General features: G+C 40.7%; 1 protein-coding gene across 2 annotated transcripts in view; it reads left to right on the top strand.

The window, feature by feature from the left end:
• shisa7b (shisa family member 7) overlaps nt 1-24,446 on the top strand; it is a 46,721-nt gene extending 22,275 nt beyond the window's left edge. Inside the window, exons 3-10 of one of the 2 annotated variants that reach the window (XM_044172592.1) lie at nt 348-3,749; nt 5,153-5,395; nt 5,945-6,061; nt 7,761-7,906; nt 10,049-10,117; nt 13,016-13,261; nt 18,800-19,181; nt 20,089-24,446. In XM_044172592.1, coding sequence (XP_044028527.1) covers nt 3,334-3,749; nt 5,153-5,395; nt 5,945-6,061; nt 7,761-7,906; nt 10,049-10,117; nt 13,016-13,261; nt 18,800-19,181; nt 20,089-20,569 — 2,100 coding nt within the window. In that variant the 5' untranslated portion in view covers nt 348-3,333 and the 3' untranslated portion in view covers nt 20,570-24,446. The remainder of the gene's footprint in view (nt 1-347; nt 3,750-5,152; nt 5,396-5,944; nt 6,062-7,760; nt 7,907-10,048; nt 10,118-13,015; nt 13,262-18,799; nt 19,182-20,088) is intronic. The other variant, XM_044172593.1, reaches the window with a different exon arrangement.
• Nucleotides 24,447-24,632: the final 186 nt, after the last annotated feature.

Below are 24,632 nucleotides of genomic sequence, written 5' to 3'. Positions count from 1 at the left end.
CTGAAAATATTTCAGGAAAAAAAAAGATTCATTAGGGATGAAACCCATGCAGACATTAAATGTTAACATAAAATGTGTGAACCAAAATATTAGATTTCAGTCAGTTTTAATAAGTTTTGACAGTGCAGTATTATCATATTACAGAAACGTTAAACTCAAATTAACACAATAAGTTGAGTTAAATGGAGTAAAAAATACAAGTGATTTCTAAAAACATTTAGACAATATATACATACACAGAATATGCTGATTTTTTTTCTTAACAAACATTTACATCAACATTACCAACCACAGCAGACTAAATGCATCCTTACTAACATGCATGTTGTGTTCTTCCTCTCTTGCAGTGTGGCAAACTGGTGAAGAAGTGGATGTGAACCTGTGAGAGAAAGAGACTTGAAGAAGCAGAGGATTTCAACAGGACTGTCCCTGTACACATGGAGGTTTTCTGGGAGATTTTCTGGGCTGCTTTCAAAGCTGAGGCTCTTCACTAACTATACCTGCTCCTTTTCCACTATTTTTACTATCTTGTTGTTGTTGGGATAGCGGTTACAGACCTCTTCCCTTTCTCGTCTGCTGTTTTGTTCTAAGCAAGACCAAAACCAGGTGCCAAACTGACTGTGTCAAGAGAAGAAGCAAAAAAATCTATGAAACTTACCATCACCAAATCATCATAAGAAGAGTTTATTTAGTCATTTAGCTTTGAAAACCTGATTTAGTAACTAGAGTACAGCTTTATTTCCCCCCTCCCCAAACCCACAATCACATTACAACATCCCATTAAAATCATATTTACTCTCAACACATTCATCACAGCATACTGAAGAGATATTTTAGAAAACAGAACAACTGCAAAACTTAATATCCATTGTCTTCGGTCAGTGTTTGCATAGTTGCTGCTCTTAATGCTGAAACTGAGAGATTTTTAATACTAGGACGCTGATCAGTGCATTATTGGTTCAAAGTGCTTTATAAACAGATCCTCCAGCCGATGGTTTGCTTGTAGTTGTGCGTTACAGAAGAGGTGCGTGGTAAGCAGTGATAACTCGCCACTGCGCTCTGACGACGTCTGAACATTTTAAGACTTCGGCAGGACGGTGTTTGACTGACAGGCAACACGAGCCACGCCTAACCAGATAAATATAGGCACCACCGCTGCTGCTGCTGCTGCTGCTATCTCAAAGGCTTGGAGATATACCATCGTCTCAGTCTGCGCTGTGAAACACTGTTGACACTTTGCCTATCTCCTTCTTCCAGTTGCTTATATGAGAGAGGCCTCTCACTCTTTGTCGTCTTCTGTTTCTTCCACATGTGGCGCTCGATTATGCCACACTGAACAACCTGAAAGCCCCCTTTATCTAATCCCAGTGACCTCTTCAACTTTTTGCATTCTTCCTTTTATTCTACTAAAAACATGCAATTAAAAACCTTTCACTGTATTTACTTTTTTTGTGGAAGGAGATCAAGTTTGTAAAAAAAAAAAAAAAAAAAGAACATAACCTAAAGCCATACTGAACACCAGCCATACAAATACCTTTCACATTTACAAAACACCTCACAATGTTTAAGATTTCTTCAACAAAGTGATCCTCAAACACATCAGTGCACATACACATTCAGGGAGTCAATGAAGAAACTGCTACTGAGAAGAACCCTAAATTTCATACATTTGGTTGAACGTTCAGACTTTTCTACCTGTGTCTTTCTAGATCGCACTACGTACTAAATCTGTACTAAAACAGCCTGCGGTGTCAAGTGTGGCAGTGAACGTGACCGTGTCGACTTCCTGTCGTCATCCCGTGTTCCTCTGTGTTGACGGATGAATCCGGACATTTTCATGTCTGTTCTGTGGGCAGAACCTCGCTGCCCTGCTAGAACCGGGCCCAAGCCCTCCTTCGTTCTCTTCTGTTGGGCCAAGCTAAATTCAGAGCAAAGACACTCACACAAGGGTATCGAACGCACATAGATCCTCCCCGTTTTTTAAATCTTTTCTTTCTGTAATTTTGTCTCCAGTTTCTCGCTATTGATCACTCTTTTGTGAATGCCTTGACATGCTCATTTATTGAACTGATCTCTGTCCTCTAGTAGCTGCTGGAAGGACTTCAAGAGATTTGATGCTGCTTAATGCTTTCATTTAGCAGTACCTTTATTAGTCCAACTCACTGTCCACAACTTCTAAATTCACAATTCCACTGTAATTTAAACCAAAATTTCAAGCATATTGACCTTTACTGATTCTCTTCCTCTAAATTATTTGAAAAGAAGAGCTTGTTTATTGGCAAATTGTGAGCATGATGTAAAAAGAATACAAATTTAAGTCACAGCTTGTGCCAAATTCAGACCAACTTCCTCTCAGCTTGTTCACTAAACAAAGCTGAGATCTCTAAAGCTGCCAGCACTGTTGTTTACAGACACGAGACACATAGAGCTCGAACATTTGACTTGATTTAAAAAACATTATTTTTCCATGTATGATTTTACACAGCAGTTATCCACACTGGACAACAGAAGTGCCAAACTCAAACAAGAATACACCCAACATCTGTTAAAGCTCAAACGTGAAAAATAAAGTTTACATACAGCACTAAATGTTTACAGACTACATTTTCCATTGCAGTTTCTTACGTGAATCGTAACTTTCGTGCCATAAACGACTCCCAGAAAACTCTTCAGTAGGAGATATAAGACTCTCTTTCTGGAGGGGTCATTATATTAAGAGTAAAAAATTTTCTCTTTCTCATTTTGTTTACAGAAAATGTAAAAATAAAAAATACTGCCTATTTTGAAGTTTTTGAATTTTGGCCAATGGACTGTAAAATGTCACTTTGTCAACCGACAGACCAAAAGAAAATATCTGATACCTGCTGCCATAAAACAAACCACATTATTCTATATTTATAATCGGTTTAAGTTTTAATTTGAATTGATTATTTCAGAACTACAGCCATTTCACAGGCAGTTCATATAGGGCCTAAAAACTCTGAAAGACCTCAATGTTTACAAACGCTGCTTAAGGGAAGGATTTGTATACAGAGAGAAATGTTTACATTTAGATGAAAGAGTGAAATGCCAAACACATTCATGATACATTGCTTGAACAGAGTGAATCTGCTGAACTCCAAGAGAAACCCTTTGCACCTGTGCAGCGTGTACAGAACAAGAAGGGATTAGTTCATCTGACTGGAGTTAAAACTTTTCATACAAAAGGTTTTTATAAGTCCACAAGCCGCCATCTTGGAAGAGGACGCTGATCATTCGCGGCGCATTAGGAACTGTTAAGGTGAATTTTTTTTTTTTTTTACAACGGCTCAAGAACTTGTGTGTGTTAAAACAATGAAACCTACAATTTCAAGAGGGATGTTTTGCTTGTCCCTTGTTCTCCTGCTTTTCTCCTGCCTCACTGTTTCCACGGTAACCATCACCACAGAGCGACGCGCTCTTGATAGCGATGTCAGGACTCTGACCAGCAGCAGTAGCTCCGCTGCAGCTGGTAAAAGGAGCACCACCTTGTTCCTCCTGACCGGCTACAAGCCACCACTGCCACCGCTGCCCGCTGGACCCAAAGTGGCGCCAAAAGCAGCCGAGGTGGAAGATGGAGATGATCCACCAGTTATGGCCGAGCTCCCTCCAAAGCCCCTCCCTCAGACCATGTTGCCAAGGAACATGACGGCCGATGCCCTGAAGCCTCCACTCGGTGCGGCCCAGGTGGCTCCACCTCCCAGACAGCTGGTGGACGTGGACGTGTGCAGGTACAGCCAGAACAAAACAATTTCCTGTGGTGTTGAGTTGTGTTGTGTGATTTTGTAAGGTTATTAAGAAATCAGTAAACCTGTGTTTATTTTGAGTATTAAAAGGCAGATGATAATCAGATTTTTTTTAAATGCCATTAGCAAAGCAAGAACCCTGTGGTTAAAGCATTTCTTGTTGGGACTCTAGTATGAACTTGTTTAATGAAAACTGTAGAGGATCATTGTCCTTTTTGGGTGCAAGGGGACGTAAAATCCAGGTGAAAACCAGTTCAAAACTGATCTGCTCCCTTAAGAAAAAACTGGTTGGTTAAAAATCTGTAAAAACTAAAAAGGATGAGCATTAGGTGTGTTGTATAAAGTCAGCTAAGTTAACCTTTGAAGACATTAGACATTCCCAGCAGAGGGGCTACATCTCTTTTATAGCACAACTTTATTTCCATCTATGTAATGTGTTGAAAACACTGGATGCCATAAAAGCGAGGCGCATCATGATTCTTTTCCTCCTGCAGCTCTGATCTCGATCTCAGCGAAGCTTATATTTTGCACTGAGAGGCGTCTGGCTGTTGCTAGGCAACATGTAATCAGCTCTAAATCAGTTGTGTGCTGGCGAGCTACACACCACAGCTATCAACAGCAGCTACATTCAGGCAATCCAAAGCACAGTACAGTAATAACAAACAGATTTAAGACTTACATAAAGCTCCAAATACCTCACTTGTGTTTCTCTAAGCTTGATGTTTCTTTTAATGTCGTTGTCATTTCTGTCTGTAAGGTTACATGCTCAGTGACAAGAGCTTTCCTAACCTTTCCTCCATTTTTGGTGTTGAATGTTTGGCTGTTAAGGCCTAACCTCGCACCCTGCGCTCTTCCAATTGGAGAAATAGCCAAGGTGATGTAGAGCGTTTACCTGCTCAGAGCTGACCTTTTTCAACCTGAGGTGCGACAACACAAGACACACTGGGTGATGAAACACAAGGTTGCTGGTAGCATGGTTGACACTGTCATCCATAGGAGTCTATTCCCACTAGGGCCAGCCACACTTAAAATGACTCCTCTCATGGTCCTGTGAAGTGCTTTAGAGCTTTATGGAGGCATATCTGTGCTACTTAATTGTAGAATTCATCAAGGTCAGATAGTAATGGGCTTGGATCAGAAATGGCCCTGAAAAAATGTGCATTAGCTAATTGGAAAACTGCCTTCGAAAAGGACTGTGAAATGTTGGTAGACATTGGATCAATGAGGCTTAAATGTTTACAGAAAGAAACTGTTCTAAATGTTTTACCCGGTTGGTCATGATGGGAGGTGTCCAGTCACCCAGGCCAGGTTTCAAGGGCAAAGAAGAATCCTAAATGGGACAAGTGGCAGAGATAATGAATTTCTTTGTTACCAATTTTGTTCCACAGGGGCTATTACGACGTAATGGGGCACTTTGACAGCACGTTCAACTGCTCCAAGGGCAGCTACATCTACTGCTGCGGTACCTGCCACTACCGGTTCTGCTGCGAGCACCAGAGGAACCGGCTGGACCAGAACGCCTGCCACAACTACATCACTCCCGTCTGGGCCGACCCACAGGGCCCGGTCACCGTGCCCGTGGGCAATAAGCCCGACCCGGACTTTGAGACGCTCCAGCAGCAGAACAGCAGGTCAGAGTCTGGACTCATTTTTCACTGCTAGCAGTAATTAAAGCCATTAAGGAAAAGTACAATATTTTATCATTATCTTGTAAACCAAAACAAACAAGTAACGTTGTCAAAACTGGTCATACTCACTTCCTGATCTTGCTTGATATTTTTTGTTTGAAAGGAAGGAAAAAAACTTTATTTGCATTTTAGCTAACTACCTAACATGATAATGTATTTGTATCCTTGTGGATCACAGATAAATTTTAGGAATATACAGACCACGTTGTCTCTTTTTTAGGTTTTTTAATAAGCCTAATTTTAGGAATAGCAAAAGTAGAAGCAGTAGGAGTAATACAAGTAGCAATCGTAAAGTTGTAATAGTATTAATTGTTGTTGTAACATGTGCTCTACATTTTTGATTTCCAGCTGTACATCTCAAGTTAACAACATCTCAATAGGATAGATAGATAGATAGATAGATGTTTACTAGAAACTAAAAATGTTTGATTGCTGCTTGATTTCCTCTACTGTTGTGCTCAGTGAGCTAATGTAATTTTCTTCTACCTGCAGTACGGCCTATGTGATTGGAGGGGTGATCTCCTTCACGCTAGTGATGGCCGTCGGCGTCAGGATTGCCTTCAGCAAAGTGGCGCGAAGACCTCGCAACAGGGACATCAACATGCCCAGGTGAGACCACAGGACAGGTCTGTTGGGTTTCCTCACTGTAACTGATTTAGACAGAGAACATCAGTGCACCAAGGAGAGACCGGAGAAATGACGGTGAGATGATATGAGAATCTTGGAACCAAGACAATACCAAGGTGTCCTGGAAACTGTAACATTGCTGGCTTTATCTGTTTGTTATGTAATGTCTTTTAGGCTTTCAAACATAGGTCTCTATTACACAAATGTTCCATAATGACTCCTCAGATGTGACTGGGCCCTTGCAGATAGAGCTGTAATGCTCATGTAATATGTGTTGCCAGGTATACAAGTAGGAGTGGTATATAATTCAAGTATGAACCATGTTGGAAGTATTACAGAAGTGTTACTAAGTCTGACTTAAAGTGAGTCAGAGGCTTATTCAAACATGAGACTGACATGTAACATTACCGGCACATTTAGTTAATTGAGTGCATGTCTAAAAAGGGCTTCGGTTGACTTTAAAGGGACAGTTAACCCCAAAATCAAATATACATATTTTTCCTTTTACTTGTAGTGCTATTTATCCATCTAGATTGTTTTGGTGTGAGTTGCAGAGTTTTGGAGTAGACATCTCTACGGCTGATATCGCCAGACGTTGAATATAATGGGACTGTATGGCACTCGGCTTGTGGTGCTCAAAGCGCCAAGAAAATAAATTTGAAAAACTCAACAGCAATGTCTGTTTCCAGAAATCATGACCCGGTTACTCAAGATAATCCACAGACCTTGTTGTGAGCAGTTTCATGTAGAGACTATATTCTTTCCACCGATAGTTCCTACATGAAACTGCTCACAACAAGGTCTGTGGATTATATTGGGATGAACTGTCCCTTCTTAAAGATGCAGTCTGTTTTGCTTGGTCTGAACTTGAATGGAAAGTTTACTTGGTAGCATTTTTGCTTTGCTTTTGGTTCATTTGTCCACACTGCCTGCAAAGAATTGTTCGAGAGCTTGTAAACAAAAGTCACGTCACATATAGTTCGTTACCAAGTAGCTGCCAGGGGAGACAACATCTGATTCCAGTCTTTGTAACTTCAGGTAAGCATGATGAGTTCGCCTTTCCACTTTAACTTGTCTTAAAACCAGAGTACATAAAGAATATAAGCATCAGTTCAGACTGTGGTTTACACTTTGTTAAACTAGGCGGAGTCTCAACTACGCAGGTGTGAAGACAAAGGTAATTCTTATTGAGTTAAAGGATATAATAATATACAAGCGTTTGCATATTTCTGTACCGATTACATACTGAAAAACAGTGGCACACATCCGTTTTTCTATTGAGAGTGTGCATACAGACGAACAATGTATATACTGTGGTGAATTCATGAAATAGGTGGACATTAACAGGCAAGAAGGGAGTTTCCGGACATTTGAGATCCACAAATTAGAACACATGAAACCGGCAGCTAACTGGAGTATTGACAATAACATCAGTTTGCCTCTGATAGACTGATATGAATTAGCGATTAAGAAAAGATAAAAGACAGCTGAAAAAAACATGAATTAGGGGTTTTGGAGTTGGCTGAATATTTTAATGTTTCCTCCATATTCATATTCTTATTCTTCCCTTTGGTATCCTCACCTCTCTTGTCTTTCTGTCTCTGTCTGACCTTTTGTCTTTCTCTTTATCCTGTCCTTTTCCTCCTGCTCTCATCTCTCCGTCCCCCCTCTGCTGTGTCAGATCACTGGTGGATATCTTACGTCACCAGTCGAGCCCGGTGCAGCAGGGAGAGAGGAACAACACCGCAGTGTTGGCTACCACCACCTCAGATGGACGGACATCCAAAAACCTCTACACCCCCATCCTGCAGAGCAAAGACAACCGGAGTAAGTGACAAGAACTCAATGTTAAAACAGCAGAATTTAGAAGGGAAAAAATCATATTAATTACACACATTCGTCGGGGTGAAAACATAAAACGATGCTGTCATATTCAGGTGAAATGAATGTTTGAATCAAGCCAACCTGTCACATCCCCAGTGACATGGATGTTAATTGTCGCTGCTTTTATTCAAATCTCTGTTCAATCTCAATATCAGTAACGCACATCACACTTCAGGTGGAATACATTTGTTGTGACTGACTAGTTGCCAGACACTGCTGAAGTTAAAGGTTAATCTCAATGGGCCTTTGTCTTAAAATGAAGGAACATTAGTTCAGCGATTTGCAGAAATTATGTTTAATAATCCTTTCAATTGCGTATAGTGTGGATTCACCGTTCTTTATTCTGTGTCTAGAAGGGAATACCTCTAAATCTGACCACATATTTGATGTTTTGTGCCCACAAAAATCCACTTAGTATGTATGTGCACAAATTATGAATGTAAACTCTGTAACCTTTATATCAAAGCATATAATGAAATAAATGCTCTCTTACATCTAGAAAAATACTGATGACTACAACAATGAACTGTTTCTTCTTTCTTAGAAATTCTTCTTTCTTGTTTGTGGTTGCGGCAGACTACAAAACTGCATGTTCAGCTAATCATAATCTTCACCTAAAAAGTTGTTAATCAACTAAATGCTCAACATGGCACTGTGACTGAACGCCCTGAAGACCTTACATGGGCCATAAACCTTAACACTGACATTTGTAGTGTTTCTTTAAGTTGTGTTTTGGCAAGAACAAATAAATCTAAGAGCAGCATATATGTAACTACCAGTTAGTTTAGTATTTAAACATTGAAATGCAGTGGAACTAATCTTTACATTTTATAATGTGTGGGCTGTTTTTTAACTTTTGCTATCACAGATGGATCTTTTTGACAGTTGTTGTTTTTTATTACTGTCAGAACAACTTAGCTAAATCAAATGATGTATCCTTAAAAAGTTTTAGTGCTTCGAATCAAAGACAAATTCAACAAGTCATTATTTAATTTTTTGTTTTCTTCTCATTCTTTTGCACCTCAAGCTGCCCACTCCCGACAGCTTTGTGTTGTTTGTGATGAGACATAAAATGTTGCTGTCGTCAACAGATTACAGTTGAAACGATCGTATTTCTCTGGTTGCAGAAAAAAAAAGTTGTGCAGACATTTGACAAACATTTTCCCTCTGAGCGGTGGATATCAGAGTGTTGGTGAATGTGTTTGTTTTCTTGTACTGTAACAATTCACACAATTACAATTACAAACACACACAAATAACACACACATTTCTGTCTTTACTGCTCTGTCTTTCTCACTGCTGTTCTGTCGCTCCGCCACAGTCTCTCACCTCTCACAAAACAAGCTCTCCTCTTTCAGTCACTCCAGGATTTTGCTGAATTGTTTTGTGATTTTGCGGGTTTTAACTTTTTAACTTTTAGGGTTTTAACAATAAGAAACTCAACAAATTTCAACTCAAGGAAAATGTGGTATTTCAGTACAAATAAAAATATCACAAAAAGTTTGATCTGTTGTATGTAACTACTCTTATTTACTTTTGTCACTTTTACACTCTTTGATACTTGAGGGTTCATAGTTAAAACAAAGTCTATATTTTATTAATATTTGACTTCAACACTTCCACGTGACTTTTTGCACATGATACTCGATTGTAAAATTGGATATAAAGTGTCCAGTTTTGACAGATAGATAATCTGTGTTCTTTTTATAGTATACAAACAGGTTAAATGAACCACAAAGTTCAGTACACAGAATAGTTTAAACTTCTAATGGAGAAAAAAACTCAAACTACATCTCATTGTCTTTCATCTCCTCCCTCTCTGGAGTTGAAAGACATGAAGAGACAAGCTGCATTACGTTAATAAGCAGCTTGATTGAATTTATTGTGGAAATGTGTGTCAATAAAGTAAAAATATCAAAGAAAAAAAAGCCACTTCCTGGAGGGACTGTCTTTCCCTCTCCTGTCTCTATCTCTCTGTCCCTCTCTGTCCTCTCTCTCTCTATTGACACAAATGCTTACTCGACACATGGCTGTGTGTCTCTGGAGTGGTTGTCCATCAGTTTGTCGGCTCTGCTCTCTTTGCAGCTGGGAACTTGCACCACCATTTTAACCAGCAGGGGTCTGCTTCCAGCCCCAAACACTCTGCTACCATCGGTAAGCCTTGTGGTTAGCAGCACAGTCCAGCACAGGCGGCGGCGAGCTGCCGGCCGGATTCACGGCCTCACTACCACACTGTCTGTCTGTCTTGTTGTTGGTATGATAGCCTGTTGTCCTGCACTCTTAAAACAGCTGTGCCATTGTCAGCATTACTTTGTGGCAACACATACTTGTGGTTTAAAACATATACGTATGTTTATAATGACGCACATAGTTGTGTTGAAAGTGACACATCTTTCATAAGAGTGTGAGCTAAAAGTTGTCTGGCCTGCCCTCTGCTTAATGCAAGCCTGTCTGCCCCCCCACCGCCCACTACCACCACAAGCCTGCTTCCAAACGTGCTTCTTCTTCTTCTTCTCTCTGTGTAGCAGTGATGTGCAACTGTGCTTACAGCTGATTACTGGAGGTCTTGGCTTAAGCGAGGTCACTGCACTTACTAAATGTGTGTTTTCCCAGACTTTGCATCAAGAAAACAAAAAAGCAATGCTAGCACGAGTGATTTATCTCCCCAGCATTTTGTTGTTGGCCAACCTACTGTAAGTAAAAGTCAAATCATTGTTTGTGGAGGCTAATTTGGTCCATCTAACATGGCTGCCACAGAATACTGGATAAGGTTGCCATGGAAATATGATGAAGATGAAGGGGACAAGCATGATTTTCACTGAACTTTTTAAGTTGTTTCAGTGCCAGTTATTCCAAGCCATTACACCTACATGTGTCCCTCGAGGAATGAATTACACAAGAAGGCAACGGTAAAGAATGAAGCCAAGTGAGAGTACAGATTAAACTAAAAGTTTAGTTTAAATTGTGCTTTTATGTGTGCTGTAAGCAAAGATTGTCAATTGTTCATTTGCTAATGTTAACCTGCAAGTCAAGATCCATTATATTCAATGACATATATCACATATAAACAAACTAATAATTAAGTATTACTTACATACAGTATTGCTGGAAGTTAGATTTATAACAGTTAAGTATTTTAGAAGCACCACTTTTATTTTGTATTTTTAGTTAAGAACAAGAAACAGCCTTTTTTTAATACTGTTTACACTGAAGGGTTTGATTTTAATATGGGGCGATGGATACAATGAAATTGAGGTCGTTTTCAAATGTTTGGTGTCATTCTTTAATTTATGTGCATAATGACGATTCTAGTTCACTCATGTCTATTCATTCTTGAAAGTTTGGTTATAAAGGTGTAAAGTTTGAAACGTTTAATGTTTTTCTTTAGTTTTGTCCTCACTCTTCGTGTGTTAGATAAGGTTAACGGCCGCCTGGGAGGATACAAGAACAGAACACTTCAACTCTCTGAGTCAGATACTGTGCACATATTGAACAGGTTCATTTTTCCATGACACCAATATCAAACCTCTCTGTCAGCCATCGTAGGTGTTCCAAAAAAATCCATTACCTTGCACTCTTGGAAGTGGCCAAGCTAATTCTGTATGATGGCACAAAAAAAGGCACATTTAACTCAATATTTGATGCTTTCTACTTTTATTTTCCCTAGCCTTCCTCATGCTCGGTTCATGCTTTATAAACCATATGATCTCAGAGCTAGCATTGCTTTCTTCCCACCGTCTGTGTAACATGCACAGTACAGAAGTCGATGTGGTGTGTGTTCCCTGGGTGATGCTTAACAGAGACATTATTGGCCATTATTGCCCATTACTGTCAATGGTCAATAGCCAGATATGTCCAACAGTAATCTTAACAAGATCGCAGCCCATAACCATTACCACCCTGAATGGACATCGATTGTGTCTGTCTCAACGACAGGAAACAACAGCAAATGGCCAATTTTCCAGAGTTATGTAATCTTTTTATTGCTGCTTTATATTTTTGATTTCTCACATTTTTAACACTTTTTACATCTGCTGCTGACACCCATCAGTTAATAAAGTTTCTCCTGTTCTCTCTGATATTTCAAATTACTCCTCGATGGTTCCAGCAATGGGCAGCATGCGTTTGTTGATTTCAGATGTACCTTTTGGATGTGAGCTCATTGTCCCCGTTTAAATGTACAGAACCTACACATGTTAGGTCACTGCTGAGTACACCTACATGTTGGGTCGTTAAAAGTGGTGTCTGTTTGCTGTTTGGACAATATGAATGTACTCGTATACTGTATGATGTAACTGATATGAGTATACATGTTGCAAAACAGACACCCCTGCCCCTCCCCCATACTGCTAATCTTACATAAGACAAATCATTTTTATGTGTATTGATCGATGTGCTGCTTTTGCATTTTGCATAAATGTGGAAGTGTATGTATGTAGATTCCCCCTAATGCTATCACTGTATTTCTATGTATTTATATGTGGCTGATATGTTTGTGTTAGAGCCTCAGATGAACAGTACAGAGTTGTATTTATAGATGGTCGCCATGGAGCTCAGAGACACTTCCTGTGTTTACTGATCATTAACCAGCTTGTATCTTCTTCTCTTGTTCTGTCTTCTTCTTCCCTTTTCTTCCATTTTGTCCATTTCTATTTCTGCCTTTTTGTTTTCCCTTTTCCTCTTTCCGTTTTCTTTCTCTGTTTTTTCATTTCTCATTTTTCTGCCTCTTCATTCTCCGTTTCTCTCTATCTTTCCATTTTCCCTCCCATCCTCTACTCTTCCCTTCCCTCTCCCTCTTTCATACTCCATCTCTGTCTTTGTCTTCCCTATCTCTTTTTCATCTCCTCTTTTCCTCATTGTCTGTTTCTTGAACTCTTTCTCCCTCTATTTTTTTGTGTTCCTGTTTATTTCCACCCCTCATTTTTAATCTCCCATCTCTCCTTCTCTTCCTCACTTGCTTATCCTCTCCTCCATCTACCCTTTCCTCCCTCATTCCCCCCCGTTTCTCTTCTCCCCATTTTCCTCTCCCTCTGTCAATTTATGCCTCTCCAGAGCGTGGGCCCCGTATGAACAACACCTCGCAGCTCTCCTCTGGACCCTCCCTGCTTTCAGGTAGCGGTAAAGGTCCTGGTGGTGGTGGCGGCGTTGGTGGCGGCAGCATCATCGGAGGGAGCATGAGACACAACAGCAGCCACCCTTCCTTCTCCCACTCCTTCCACAACCTGGCCCAGCTGCCGCCGTCTTACGAGATGGCCATGAAACCTGAGATCAACCGCTACAGCTCCCTGAAGAGGCTGGGTGAGCCGGGGGGCTAAGGGATGTGGGGGGAGTAGAGAGAGAGTGGAAATACACGAGAGGGAAAAGGCAGACAAGGGACAGGGGAAGCAAAGAGGAAAACTTGAGAGAGAGAGATGGAGGGGGAGAGCAGGTGGGACTAATTTATTATTTGGGACCAGTGAGGGCTTTCAGGTGATGCAACACACTAGCTAGCAGCCATATTGGAAGTGTCTTGTTCTTGTGCTACTCGTGTTGACTGTCTCAAAGGTATGAATTATATACATAGTTAATTTTGATCATTTTGCCTCTGACACATCAAATCTGACACATCATGTGTTTAAAGGAATTCTCCACCTCAACATGTTTGAGTATCAAACACTCAGCGCCTGTAGCTTTGAAAGGTGGCTCTTAAGAAATGTGTAGTTTGCTCCTTTGTGGATGACGGTAGCTGTAGTCAGCTTGGATTCACTGCTGTTACACTGGATTCCAATGGAGACCTAGAGTCACATTAAAGATATACAATTACAAAACTTCCTTAGAAGCTTCTCTTACCACTCCTACAGTGTAATAAACTTCTCAGCTGTTCAGTGTGTTAAATGATCCACACTATGTCACGAAAAATCGTTAAACGCTACTACTGGTGGAGCTTTGGAGCAATGAGCAGGTGATGTAAGTAATGTATTTAGTTATGTTGTGGAACATACTAAACGTGAGAATCAACAGCAGAGAAGCTGATTATACTCTAGAAAAAGACATCATTTGTGCTGTTGTTCACACCTGATGTCTAGCTAATATGTGGCCAGAAATGGTTTGTTGTTGCATGTAAGAATGAATATTAGCCGTGTCATCTCATTTTGCCTGTACTGACCAATAATACAGACAACACCCACTTCACCGGATTTTGGTATTGATTTTGGTTACCCAAGTCCCTGGGCATGTCTCTGCCAACTAAACTATGAGCCAGTTATTCTCAAGTAAACTGGCCTACTCCCACCACATGACTTTCTTTCCAGGTATTTCTCTTTTTGTGGCCTGGTTAGTTTGACTTTCACACAGCCGATTCTCAAGTGAGCCTCCATTATGGCAGCAGGCAGGCATGGCCGCCAGGAGATTTGTGACTCAGCTGCAAAGCCAAATAATCATCTCAGTGTAGTCTGAATGTGTAAACTGTTTCTGCTAAACAGTCATAACAGTAAAGTAAACAAACTGAAACAGAAAAGGTGCAAATGAATGAAGGGATTGGAGCAGATTGAGAGAATTAAGAGAGTGAAAAGGATTGAGAAAGAAAAAGAAATGGATTTGTGAGATGAGTAAAGGTCGGGAATTAAGGGAATAATGCAAAAGACCAGGAGTGACAGATTGTGGGCTAAAATGGGATAAAGGGGTAAAGAAAAGCATCCGTGTAAAAAGAGTAAGTAGACATGTAGGGGATTGAGGGAACTGAAAGAAAGGGTGAGAAAGGAAAGAAGCATGGGAGAGTATAAATGTAGAGAAAGAGGTTGGTTGACCAGAAGAGAAGGATCAGGGCGAGGCAGTGAAAGAGCTGATTAGGCAAATAAGGATACAGCAGGAAGAAAAGAAGAGATTCGGCCAGATAGAGATGCAGAAGGAGAAGAATGAAGGGAGAGGCAGAGAAAGAAAGAAAGGATTGCAAGGAAAGAGAGATGTGGAGATAGGGGGAGGGGCGTTGGCTGCTGGTCTGCAGGGGCCTGGCTGCCTTCGACAGGGAAGAAAAGACGCTTGAGAGGCAGTGGCTGGAAACCTCCCTCTCTCACCCTGCAATTGCTGAAGACTGCAGGGGGAGGGGAGTCGCCTCTGCAGGCTGAGTGATGGATGGTTACTACATGGGGGATCGTGTGTGTGCGTACGCGGTGTGTCTATACGTGGAAGTGGAAGCAATAATGAGGTGAAAGGCCAGATGAGGCTCTTTATTATTTCGATTCAATCAGAAGGAGAAAACACATCAACAGACGACGCTCGACTGACCTTCAGAGGTCATGCCACTTCCCTCCATCTTCTCATTTGTGAAACAGCATCTCTGACGCATTCATCGCAGCCGTCTTGTAGCTTTTTATGGTTCAGATCATCAAAACTATGTCATGGTTTAGGTTTTTGTTTTGTAAAGTACAGAAATCCCAGATAGAAGCAGATGCTCGTCCCTTCATTCACCTCTTCGTTTTTTCATTTTCTGTTTACTCGTCTCCTGTCACCACATTTTTCTCTTTAGTTGTCCCTCTCTCGTCGTCTCTCCTTCATATAATTTTAATTATTATTTTAAACAGCTATTTTTCTGCACATCTATTAGACAAATACAATTTTTTTTAATGTTTTTTATAGATACAGCCATAGTAATACTTTTAAAAAAGCATGATTGCACACTGCCTTTTCCTTGATAATTACAAAATCAGTTCTATATATTGAAGAATAGGAAATACTTTTTTGGGGAATGCAGTACATCCACAGTATCTTGGCTTGTCATAGTGTTTTAAGGCTGCACTTCCCAGAATGAATCTATGATTCAAAGAGTATTGCCTGAACTGTAACGTCTTCATCCTGTATTTTCTGTTTGAGAGTTCCTGCAGGTGGTGCAGTTTTCTCCCACTGCTCCGTCATTGTGGCTATAACGTCTGTACGGGTGCAGCCTGACTTTCTGCAGACATCCAGAGAGTCTGTGTGGGGTGCAAACTTCACCAGACCAGTTCGAGATTACACAGATTTTTTAATATTAATAATAGTAGTAGTAGTAGTAATAATAATAAAGGCACTGGTATGCTTCAACTCAAGTGCTTGTTAAATGGTCAAACGGCATCTGAAAACCCCTTTACAGCATCACAACTGGGGGGCCGTGTCCAACAATCACACCCACTTCACACAGCAACTGTCCGGGAATGTGTTGGTGAGAAAGTAAGCAGCGTGTGAACGTCTCTCTCAAGCGCTGGTTTTTCATTCTTCACACAATTACTTCTGTCACCTTTTCATGTGTACAAACATTTGTATCACCAATAAGTTGAGGAGTCTGTCCGAAAATGTGTGCTGTTATAGCCATTTGAACGATTATTGCTTTTCACTGTCTTCGACCTGTGGCCGTTCAGAGCAGCTTTTGACCTTCAGATATGTTGAGAAGACTTTGTTTCGAGCGTATAATATAATATAAAGCATGCCAGACTACTAGTTAGACACTAGGTATATAGATAGCTTATACAGTATATCTATATAACTATACTGTATAGGTATATAGATAGATGCTGTGTGTAGCACAAACATGTATTTAAAGATGTAGAAAGACTGATATGTTGACAGGAATACTCTGAGATGGATTAGAGGTCAAGGAAATTTGTATTTAACCCTATTTACCCAGTTCTTCCTTTTTTCAGTTTATTCCAAACCAACCAAAAAACATAAGAAGCCATGACTTCCTTTTTGCGCCAGATGATTTTATTTCCCAGAGTAGAGCTACCAGGCACTGATCTCTTCAGCAGTAAAACGTAAAAGCCTCCATTAACCAGATACAGGCTGAATCACACTGAAAGCAAAGCAGTATTTTTACTTGTCTGATTATTAAATGCCTGCTTTTTCAGAAAAAACACCCTGAATGTCAGTTATGGTGGAACACCCCTGTAAAAGGAAACTAAAATGTTGTCACTGTGACACAAGGAGAGGGACTACAGCCTCTCGCCAGCCATTATATGAAACCTGGTGCTTTTGATGTAGTTCCCCATACTGCGCTGCAGAAAGGACACTGATAAAGGCTTCTTTGTCTGCAGTCGGCAGCCAGGGAGAAACCTCGATATAATTTGGTCTTACAGGAGGGGAGTAAACAGTGAGAGGGAGAAAGACCAAGAGGAGGGAGAGGACATGAGACAAACAGAGAGAGAAGAGAAAGATAGATAGGTTAAAAAAGAGACAGAGGAAACCTCGAGAGGAAGAGAGGTTAAAAAAAAGGAAAATGAAAAAGAGAGGGAAAGAGAGACGAGGAAGAGAAAGACCGAAGGAGTAGAAGAGACAAAGGAACAACAGAAGGAGAGAAGAAAGGATGGGAAGAGACCTGACAGAGAGAAAGGAAAAGGCGAGAGGGGAGGAAGAGGTAGAGAAGTGGCTGGTTAAAGGTCATGTTTAAATTGGCTCTTGGGGAGCTGCTTCCATGGAAATGCTTTGAAGATTAAAGCGGTCTCAGGCTATAGAGCAGAAAGCACAGAAACACTGTATTTCACTATTAATGAACCTCACTAACTGTTCCATCCACATCTGCGTCTCCATGCTTCTTCATCTCTTTCTTCTCTCTTTGCTTTGTGTATCTGTTTCTTTATTTTCATGTCATTTAAAGCGACCACTTTTTAGCTTTGAGCTACAGTCTTTTACTGTTCCTTTCTTTCTCTTAGGGCTTCTCTTTCACCTATATTCTTTTATACCTCATGCAATATACAGTGTATCTCTCTTTCATCCACCCCCCATCTCTTTTTGAAATTCATTCCTGCCATTTCCGTCTTCACTTTCTATCCTCCTCTGACTTGATCACCTACATTTCACCTTCCTTTCTGTATCTTTTTTGACATCTCTACGTCTTGTGAAAGGATTTCACCTTCCTTTCCTGCCTCACAGGTGACACATTCCTTTGTTGCTGTCTTTTTCATCCGTCCTCCTTGATATTATCCTTCTCTTTTGCCTCTGTATATCTGTCATCTTTCTTTTGTTTTAATTTCTCTTTTCTTTTCTTTCTACCTCATTTCTGTGTTTCTCCTTTCTGCCATTTTTGCTCTACTTTTTCTCTTTTAGTTTGAGGTTCAAAGTTCAGTCTTGACCTTGGACATCTGTGAAAACAATTTTAACTACAAGGTCCATTTAGCTCCATTAGCCTCCATTAGGCTTTCCATCATATCGCATGATCTTCATCAGCAGATGGGGTTTACCCAGTTGTCACTGGATTGTAGATGTTCAAATTTACATTTTATCTGATTTAATTTTTCCCAATAATTTCACCAACATGGACGAGAAGTCCTCAAATGCTCAGAAAAAAATGGGAATTTGAATCTTTTCTTCAGCTTTATTTCAATAATACTTTAATTTCAAACAGTCAATGAAATTAAAGTATTATTCAACAAAATCCTTACTGATTTTCGGAGGGGGGGTCAGTTGACAGAAAATTTAAAAACAACAATTTTGATAATAGATTAATTTGATCAAGCAAAAATTAGCTAAAAATGTTCTAGTTCGAGCTTCCTCAAATTAGACAATTTGCTCGTTTTCACTGTTTTGTATAATTGTAAATTAAATATCTTTGGGTTTTGGACTGGAAATAAGAAACAATTCAAGATCACAGGCACATTTTTATTTTATTTTTATTTTTTTACATTTTATAAATGTCAAACCAAGTGTTCTCTAATGCATTACTGGTAGATATGCATAGGAAAATTAAATCATGAGCAGCAAGCCCTGAGTTCATAAGAGACGCAACATTTTGGTCATGGACCTTCTTCAGGCAACAGATTTACAAAGAAAATCATCTTTAGTTGCAGCCATATTTACATTTTGCCCAATCCTCTCTCTCTTTTGCTGAACCAGAGAAAGAACTTGACGAGTACTCCAGCTACTACAGCTCCAAACGTCGCTCCAACAATGCTCCGCCCTCCTTCCACTCCTCGCAGCACCACCTACCCTGGGCAGGCGAGTACACGCTGGGATCCAGGGGCACGCTGCCCCTCCATGGCTCCCGGCCCCGCCTCCACATCCCCGCCTCCACCCCGAACCCGTACCCTCTGCCCGCCCAGTCGCAGTACACCAGCTCCAGCTTCGACAGGCCGCCGCGCCGCGTCCGCTCCCAGGACCAGCTGCTTGCGCTTGGGGAGGGCAACACGCTGTCCCGCCTGTCCAAGAACCAGCAACACCAGTACTACAAAGCCATGATGAGCACCAGCAGGGGCTCCAACTCGCAGACGCTCCGCAGGTAAGATGAGAGAGGATAGAGGACAGCAGAAGTGAGGGGAGGAGATGAGAAATGGGGTGTGATGGGAGGAAAAAGTAAATAAACCAAGCAGGTGAAATACTAAAGAGAAAAGAACAAAGAAAAGACGATGAAAGACGAGAGAAGATCATAATGATATCAAATGATATGAGAAGATGAAGGAGAGATGAGACAAATTCCATGAAGAAAAAATAAGAGTTAAGTGAATCAGAGTGGAATGTTTAATAAAAATCAAGAGCGGAAAAGTTTCATTAAAACCTTAAGTGTCTGACAAGGTGAACGTACTCTGTTAAATTAAATCAGTCCAATTTAAAACCTTTTACCTCATATGACTTTAAATGAGTCAAATAAGTTTGACGTTGAGCTCGACAGTTTACGCTTGACCTTGGAAACAGCAGTTAACAAAACTATCTCAACTCAAGGTCCACTTACTGGCTTGTTCTGGAGCTTTCAACCACATCACTGGTATATGACAGGTCACTGACAAACGGGTTTTGCAGACCTGGTTTATAATAAAAAATAATGCATATTAAGATATTTAAACCCAGGTTGCTCTGTGGCCAACCTGCTGCTATGAGAATGTAACAAAGTTACATACTGTCACACATCAAATCAACACATAGGTGCTACTGTTATACTTTACATTACATCAGATATATCTCTTTTAATGTGTAAAATAAAACATTTAACTGCTACAAACTACAATTTGTTTGAAATTCTTAGACGACAGAATTTTGTAAAGCGACGACGTGATTTGCACCATATAATCATGATAACCTTCCACTGAAAATTGATCAACGAAAAGGCCAGATATGATGCTGTTCAGGCATGACACAATTTCATGAGCACAATTTAAAAGCAGGGAGGATAAACAAGTCTCTGGTTCCAGGTCCCATGAGAGGCTTCTGGTTTCACCTGACCGTCTGGAGGACCAGCTGATGGCGATGGGTCTGATGGTCGGAGGAGGTGACAGAGGAGCAGGAAGCGGGATGGTGCCCACCATGGGCCGGCTCAGCCACCACCAGAAGGCCCAGTCACAGCAGAACATCTGCGTCACGCCATCCATGGACCGCCACCACATGATCAAGATGAACTCCCACCCGACGCCAGGCCACGACCACGACCGCAGCTCCGCCGCCATGCCCGGGATGGGCATGCACGGCGGCTGGGACCCCCATGGGGGCCACAGTGGAGGCGGAGGCGGAGGTGGAGGTGGAGGTGGCGGGGTAACGATCGGAGGTCACCATAACGCCCGACGGATGGCTTTCGCCAACAAGAGGCAGAACACCATCGAACAGCTGCACTTCATCCCCGGAGGAGGAGGAGTGCAGGGACTGCGGACTGGGAGTAAGAATGAGGTGACAGTGTGAGAGAGGCGCAGAGAGAGGAAGATGAAGAGTAGAGAGGTGAAGGCTGAAGTTGTACAGAAGCTGAAGAGGCAGACAGTGGAAAGGGAGGTGGCGAGGCATTTAGTGGGAGAGATGAGCAGGATAAGGCCAGATAACTATGAAAAAGAAATGAGGAAGAGGTTTGATCTCAGCTGGCTGCCTCACAGGGCTGCACTCTGCCCTGAGAACGAGCAGCAGACAGCCCCCCCTCCCCTTCGTAAAACAAAAAAGTGGTGGAAGACAACATTAATCTCATAGCGAATATAGCCAATTGATTTTCTCCTTGTCACTTTGTGTTTTGAAAAAGAGAATATTCAGCCATTCTTTGTAAAGGGAATACAGAAATGTCCACTTTAAAAGAGCAAAAAATATCATACGAGTGCAGTTTCAAGGCTGCTGGGTATCCACTGTGACTTTTATTGAAGGATACCCACTGAGTCAAATTTGTTGAATTGTCCTTGAGTTTTATTGCACTGTCCTCTGAGTCCTCGAGAGCTCTGACAGATTCATCTGTCTTTGAATCCACTGTGGGTGGTAAAGAGCACTGAGGCAGAGACAGACGGGTTTGCTTGTCTTTGTATTTATAAAAAGTATTTAAAACCAAACAAGTTGCTTTTGTATGAAATTAACCTGATGATAATAATAATAGTATTAACATTACTGAGCCCTGTAAGACTTTGTGTATACTTGGTTTAAAACATATTTAACCTTTAGCTAGCCAGTTTGTAACTTAAAGGCTGGACATGTGACCTGCCTGTCATTTCTTTCTCTAGTTGTGATTGGACTATAATAAAAGTAAAACTGAAAAAATAATCCAGCCAAGTACAGTTAACTGTCATTTGATTCCCTTTATGGCTCGATTTACTCTAGATAATGATATAAACCATTTTGGGGGGGGAAACAAGACCACAAACTGCTGCTATAAAGACCCAGTCACACCAGCATTTAACTGGCAAAATTTGGTGGCAAAATTTAATCCTCATTTCAATAAAATTGCTGCAATCCCTAGATTTGCTTACGGGGGCATTAAGTGCATGTGGCAAGTGAGTTTGAATAATAGCAAACTGTCTATCAGTGCTTACCGTTGAGGGAATGGAGAGAAGCTATCGTAGCTTATTAGCTACGTGTTGCACCATCCACTTTTATTTAACCTCCTCTGTCTGTATAAACTGCTCCACAAAAGAGGCGTGATTTACAGACAGTCATGATACAGGAGTCAATGGTGTAATACGTCTTTTGAATGAATTGTTTGAATGTATTGTCCCGTTTGCGACCAAGCTAACGAGGTTGCTACCCGTCAGTTAGCAAAAAGCTTTCTTTTTTTCTTCAGTAAAACACTTTATTGACTGAAATGATGAATAAGTCTGATTTTAAAAATGCCAGAGTGGAGTTAACAGCCCAGTACAGAGAAAATAAAAGAAGCTCTGGGAGTTATTGTGACTGACTAGCGCTAGCATGCTCCCTGCTTGCTAGCGTGTTAGCTTGTTAGCTACAGTTGTTCACCAACTAGCCCTGCGAGTAATCACTAAGTCACCAAGCTTGAAGCACCACATATTTTGCAAAGATTACTTTCTGGAGTGACCGGGCCTTAAAAGTGAAATCCACTTAGTATGATTTTAGCTAACTTTAAAGCCTTTGTACAGTGAACTCTAGTGGGTGTATATCATCTATGAAACATTGTGCTGTGACCCTTTGCGTAATAATTAGTTTTAAAAAAAATTGGAATTAGACCACTCATAAAGAAGAACCGACCTCATGCAGACTCTGTATGGGTCAAACATTTTAATATCAACCATGACTGACCAAACATCCCTCAACCACTGTTTTTAAACTTTTCATTGTGAGTTTGTAGAAAGTCGAGGGTTTCTTTTTGCCGCTGACTGGTGTTCAGCAAACCTTCCCGTACTTCTACGATGACACGTGTTACCTGCAAGTTCAGCTGCTCACCTCATATGAAGAGAAGGGGGGGCAGACGGGTTCGAGGCGGGGGACAATGGACACTTCACACCAAGGGCTATACTGAATTATCTTTGTGTGTCTGTGCTCTGTACAGTGTCTGCTTCTCATTTTCATTTCCTCTGTGTGTCAGTGCTGGGAGGCATGCTTGTGCATATATGTTCACTGATTTATTTTTTTTCTTTTCTTTTCTTCTTCTTCTAGTGTAGAAAGAAAATATAAACATGCAAGCAAATTCTGCAAAGCAAAGGGACTTTTGTGCAACATGTAAAAACACACGACCATGATTAATTTTTCGTTGTTGCGGGAGAAAAGGTGGCCATGATGATGTCATTTTTTGGTACATTTTTTGTGTTTTTCTGGCTATGAGATGGACCTTCTAGCCATTCAGGCTGGATTTCCCCTCTGTGGAGGTTTAAAGGACTCAGGAGGCCTTGTTTTAGGCTTTCAGCTTCCCCTCTGAGTTGCATTTCGATAAAGACAGACATGATTGATTACTGAGCGAAGTTTCCTGCCAGCCATTTTTAGTCTTTTACTACGATACATGTGCTCATGTTAATGGTTTATGATCATACGTGTAAAGACTCCCCCTTGATCAGACTATGAACGCTCTTATCATGAATCGAATATTGTTTTTGGGTTTGTTTTTTTCTTTCTTCTTTTTGTCTTTTACTTAAACATGTATTTATTTTTTTAATCTCTGTGAATTTTAATGTATAATCCTGGATTTTCAATATTCAAACTTTCTAGTGGAATAAAAAAAACAAACAAAAAAAACAAAAAAAAACACATTTGTGTTCTCGAGAACAAAAAGAGCTGATGCAATCAAAGAGAAAAGACGAACCGCATGACGATGTCAGAAGCCAGTGTTGATGATGTCACAGTGCTGACTTATGATGTCACGGCGTGTATGTGTGTAAATGTACATGTGTCTGTTTTAATTTGTGTGCCCGTGTGTGTAGCTCTCTGTGTCTTCTTCTTCTTCGGAATGCTGAACCTCACTTTTGACCAAACTTTGGCGTCTTCAGCACATGACGATTTTAAAGACCCGCGTCGCGGTCGTTACGTGTTCATATCAACTTGTAATGAAATTTACGGCCTGCCGTTGAATTAAATAAAAGGGACATTGATCAATCACAGCTTTTTCTTGTCGAGCTACGTTCACCAAAGCGAGGACTTTTTCAGACATTTGAAAATGTACACTACTGAAGGCTTATATTGTGTCAACTTTTGGTATTTGACTAAAAGTGAAACAGCTGAGCGTGTCATTTCTGATGTCGCAAATCCCGTGATGTCACTCGGCTGATGAGTTTGTGTCGCTGCCCTGTGACTTGAATATGAATTTGCAAAAGGCGATTTGTTTTTCATAAACAACCTGCTCATTTGTGCTCATTTTAACAGAACTTAGAGTTGCAATACATGTGAAGGGGGGAAAACTAATTGCCTTCAAGTGTTTTTTAGCAGTTGAGGAGGAGAATGTATTGTGACTTGCGTTTGGCTGACAGGACTGGAAAGGCTCTGTGGTTTTTACAATGAAAACATCTCATTAAGTTTCAAAAGAGGAAGAGGCAAAAAAGAAGGGGGGGGGGGGTGTAAATGACACGTGAAATTTCAGTTGTATTTTTAATGTCTCATTCCTCCTCATACCTTCTGATACAGATGTTGTAATTCACGTTCAGTTAATTGCTCCCCTGATAAAACTGTGTGCCTGTATGTGTGTTGGTGTGTATGCGCGGTTGTGTGTACATTTATTTATTACATCCCCCTTACATGTCTATTTCCGAGAATATCCAAACAAAGGTCTCACAGATGTGCAACCCTTTTGTTATTGGTGATCATTTCTTGCGTTTGTAGAAACCATACTGTTTTAATTGATAATAACAATAAAAAAAATCCCACTAAACCTTGTTTGTGTCATTTGTGATGAAGTTTGACTCGTTCTGTTTGTGTTTTGAGTTGACAGGCTCACTTTTATGCTAAAACAAATAAGCTGATTAATTGATGAGTCGACAGCAACATATTAAACAATTCGACAAATGTGAGGATTTTCAGCTTTTTTCTGTTTTGTATGACTGTAAACTGAATACCT

The sequence above is a fragment of the Siniperca chuatsi genome, linkage group LG17 (genome assembly GCF_020085105.1).
Source record: "Siniperca chuatsi isolate FFG_IHB_CAS linkage group LG17, ASM2008510v1, whole genome shotgun sequence".
Lineage (NCBI taxonomy): Eukaryota > Metazoa > Chordata > Actinopteri > Centrarchiformes > Sinipercidae > Siniperca > Siniperca chuatsi.
This window is presented reverse-complemented; position numbering and strand designations above follow the sequence as displayed.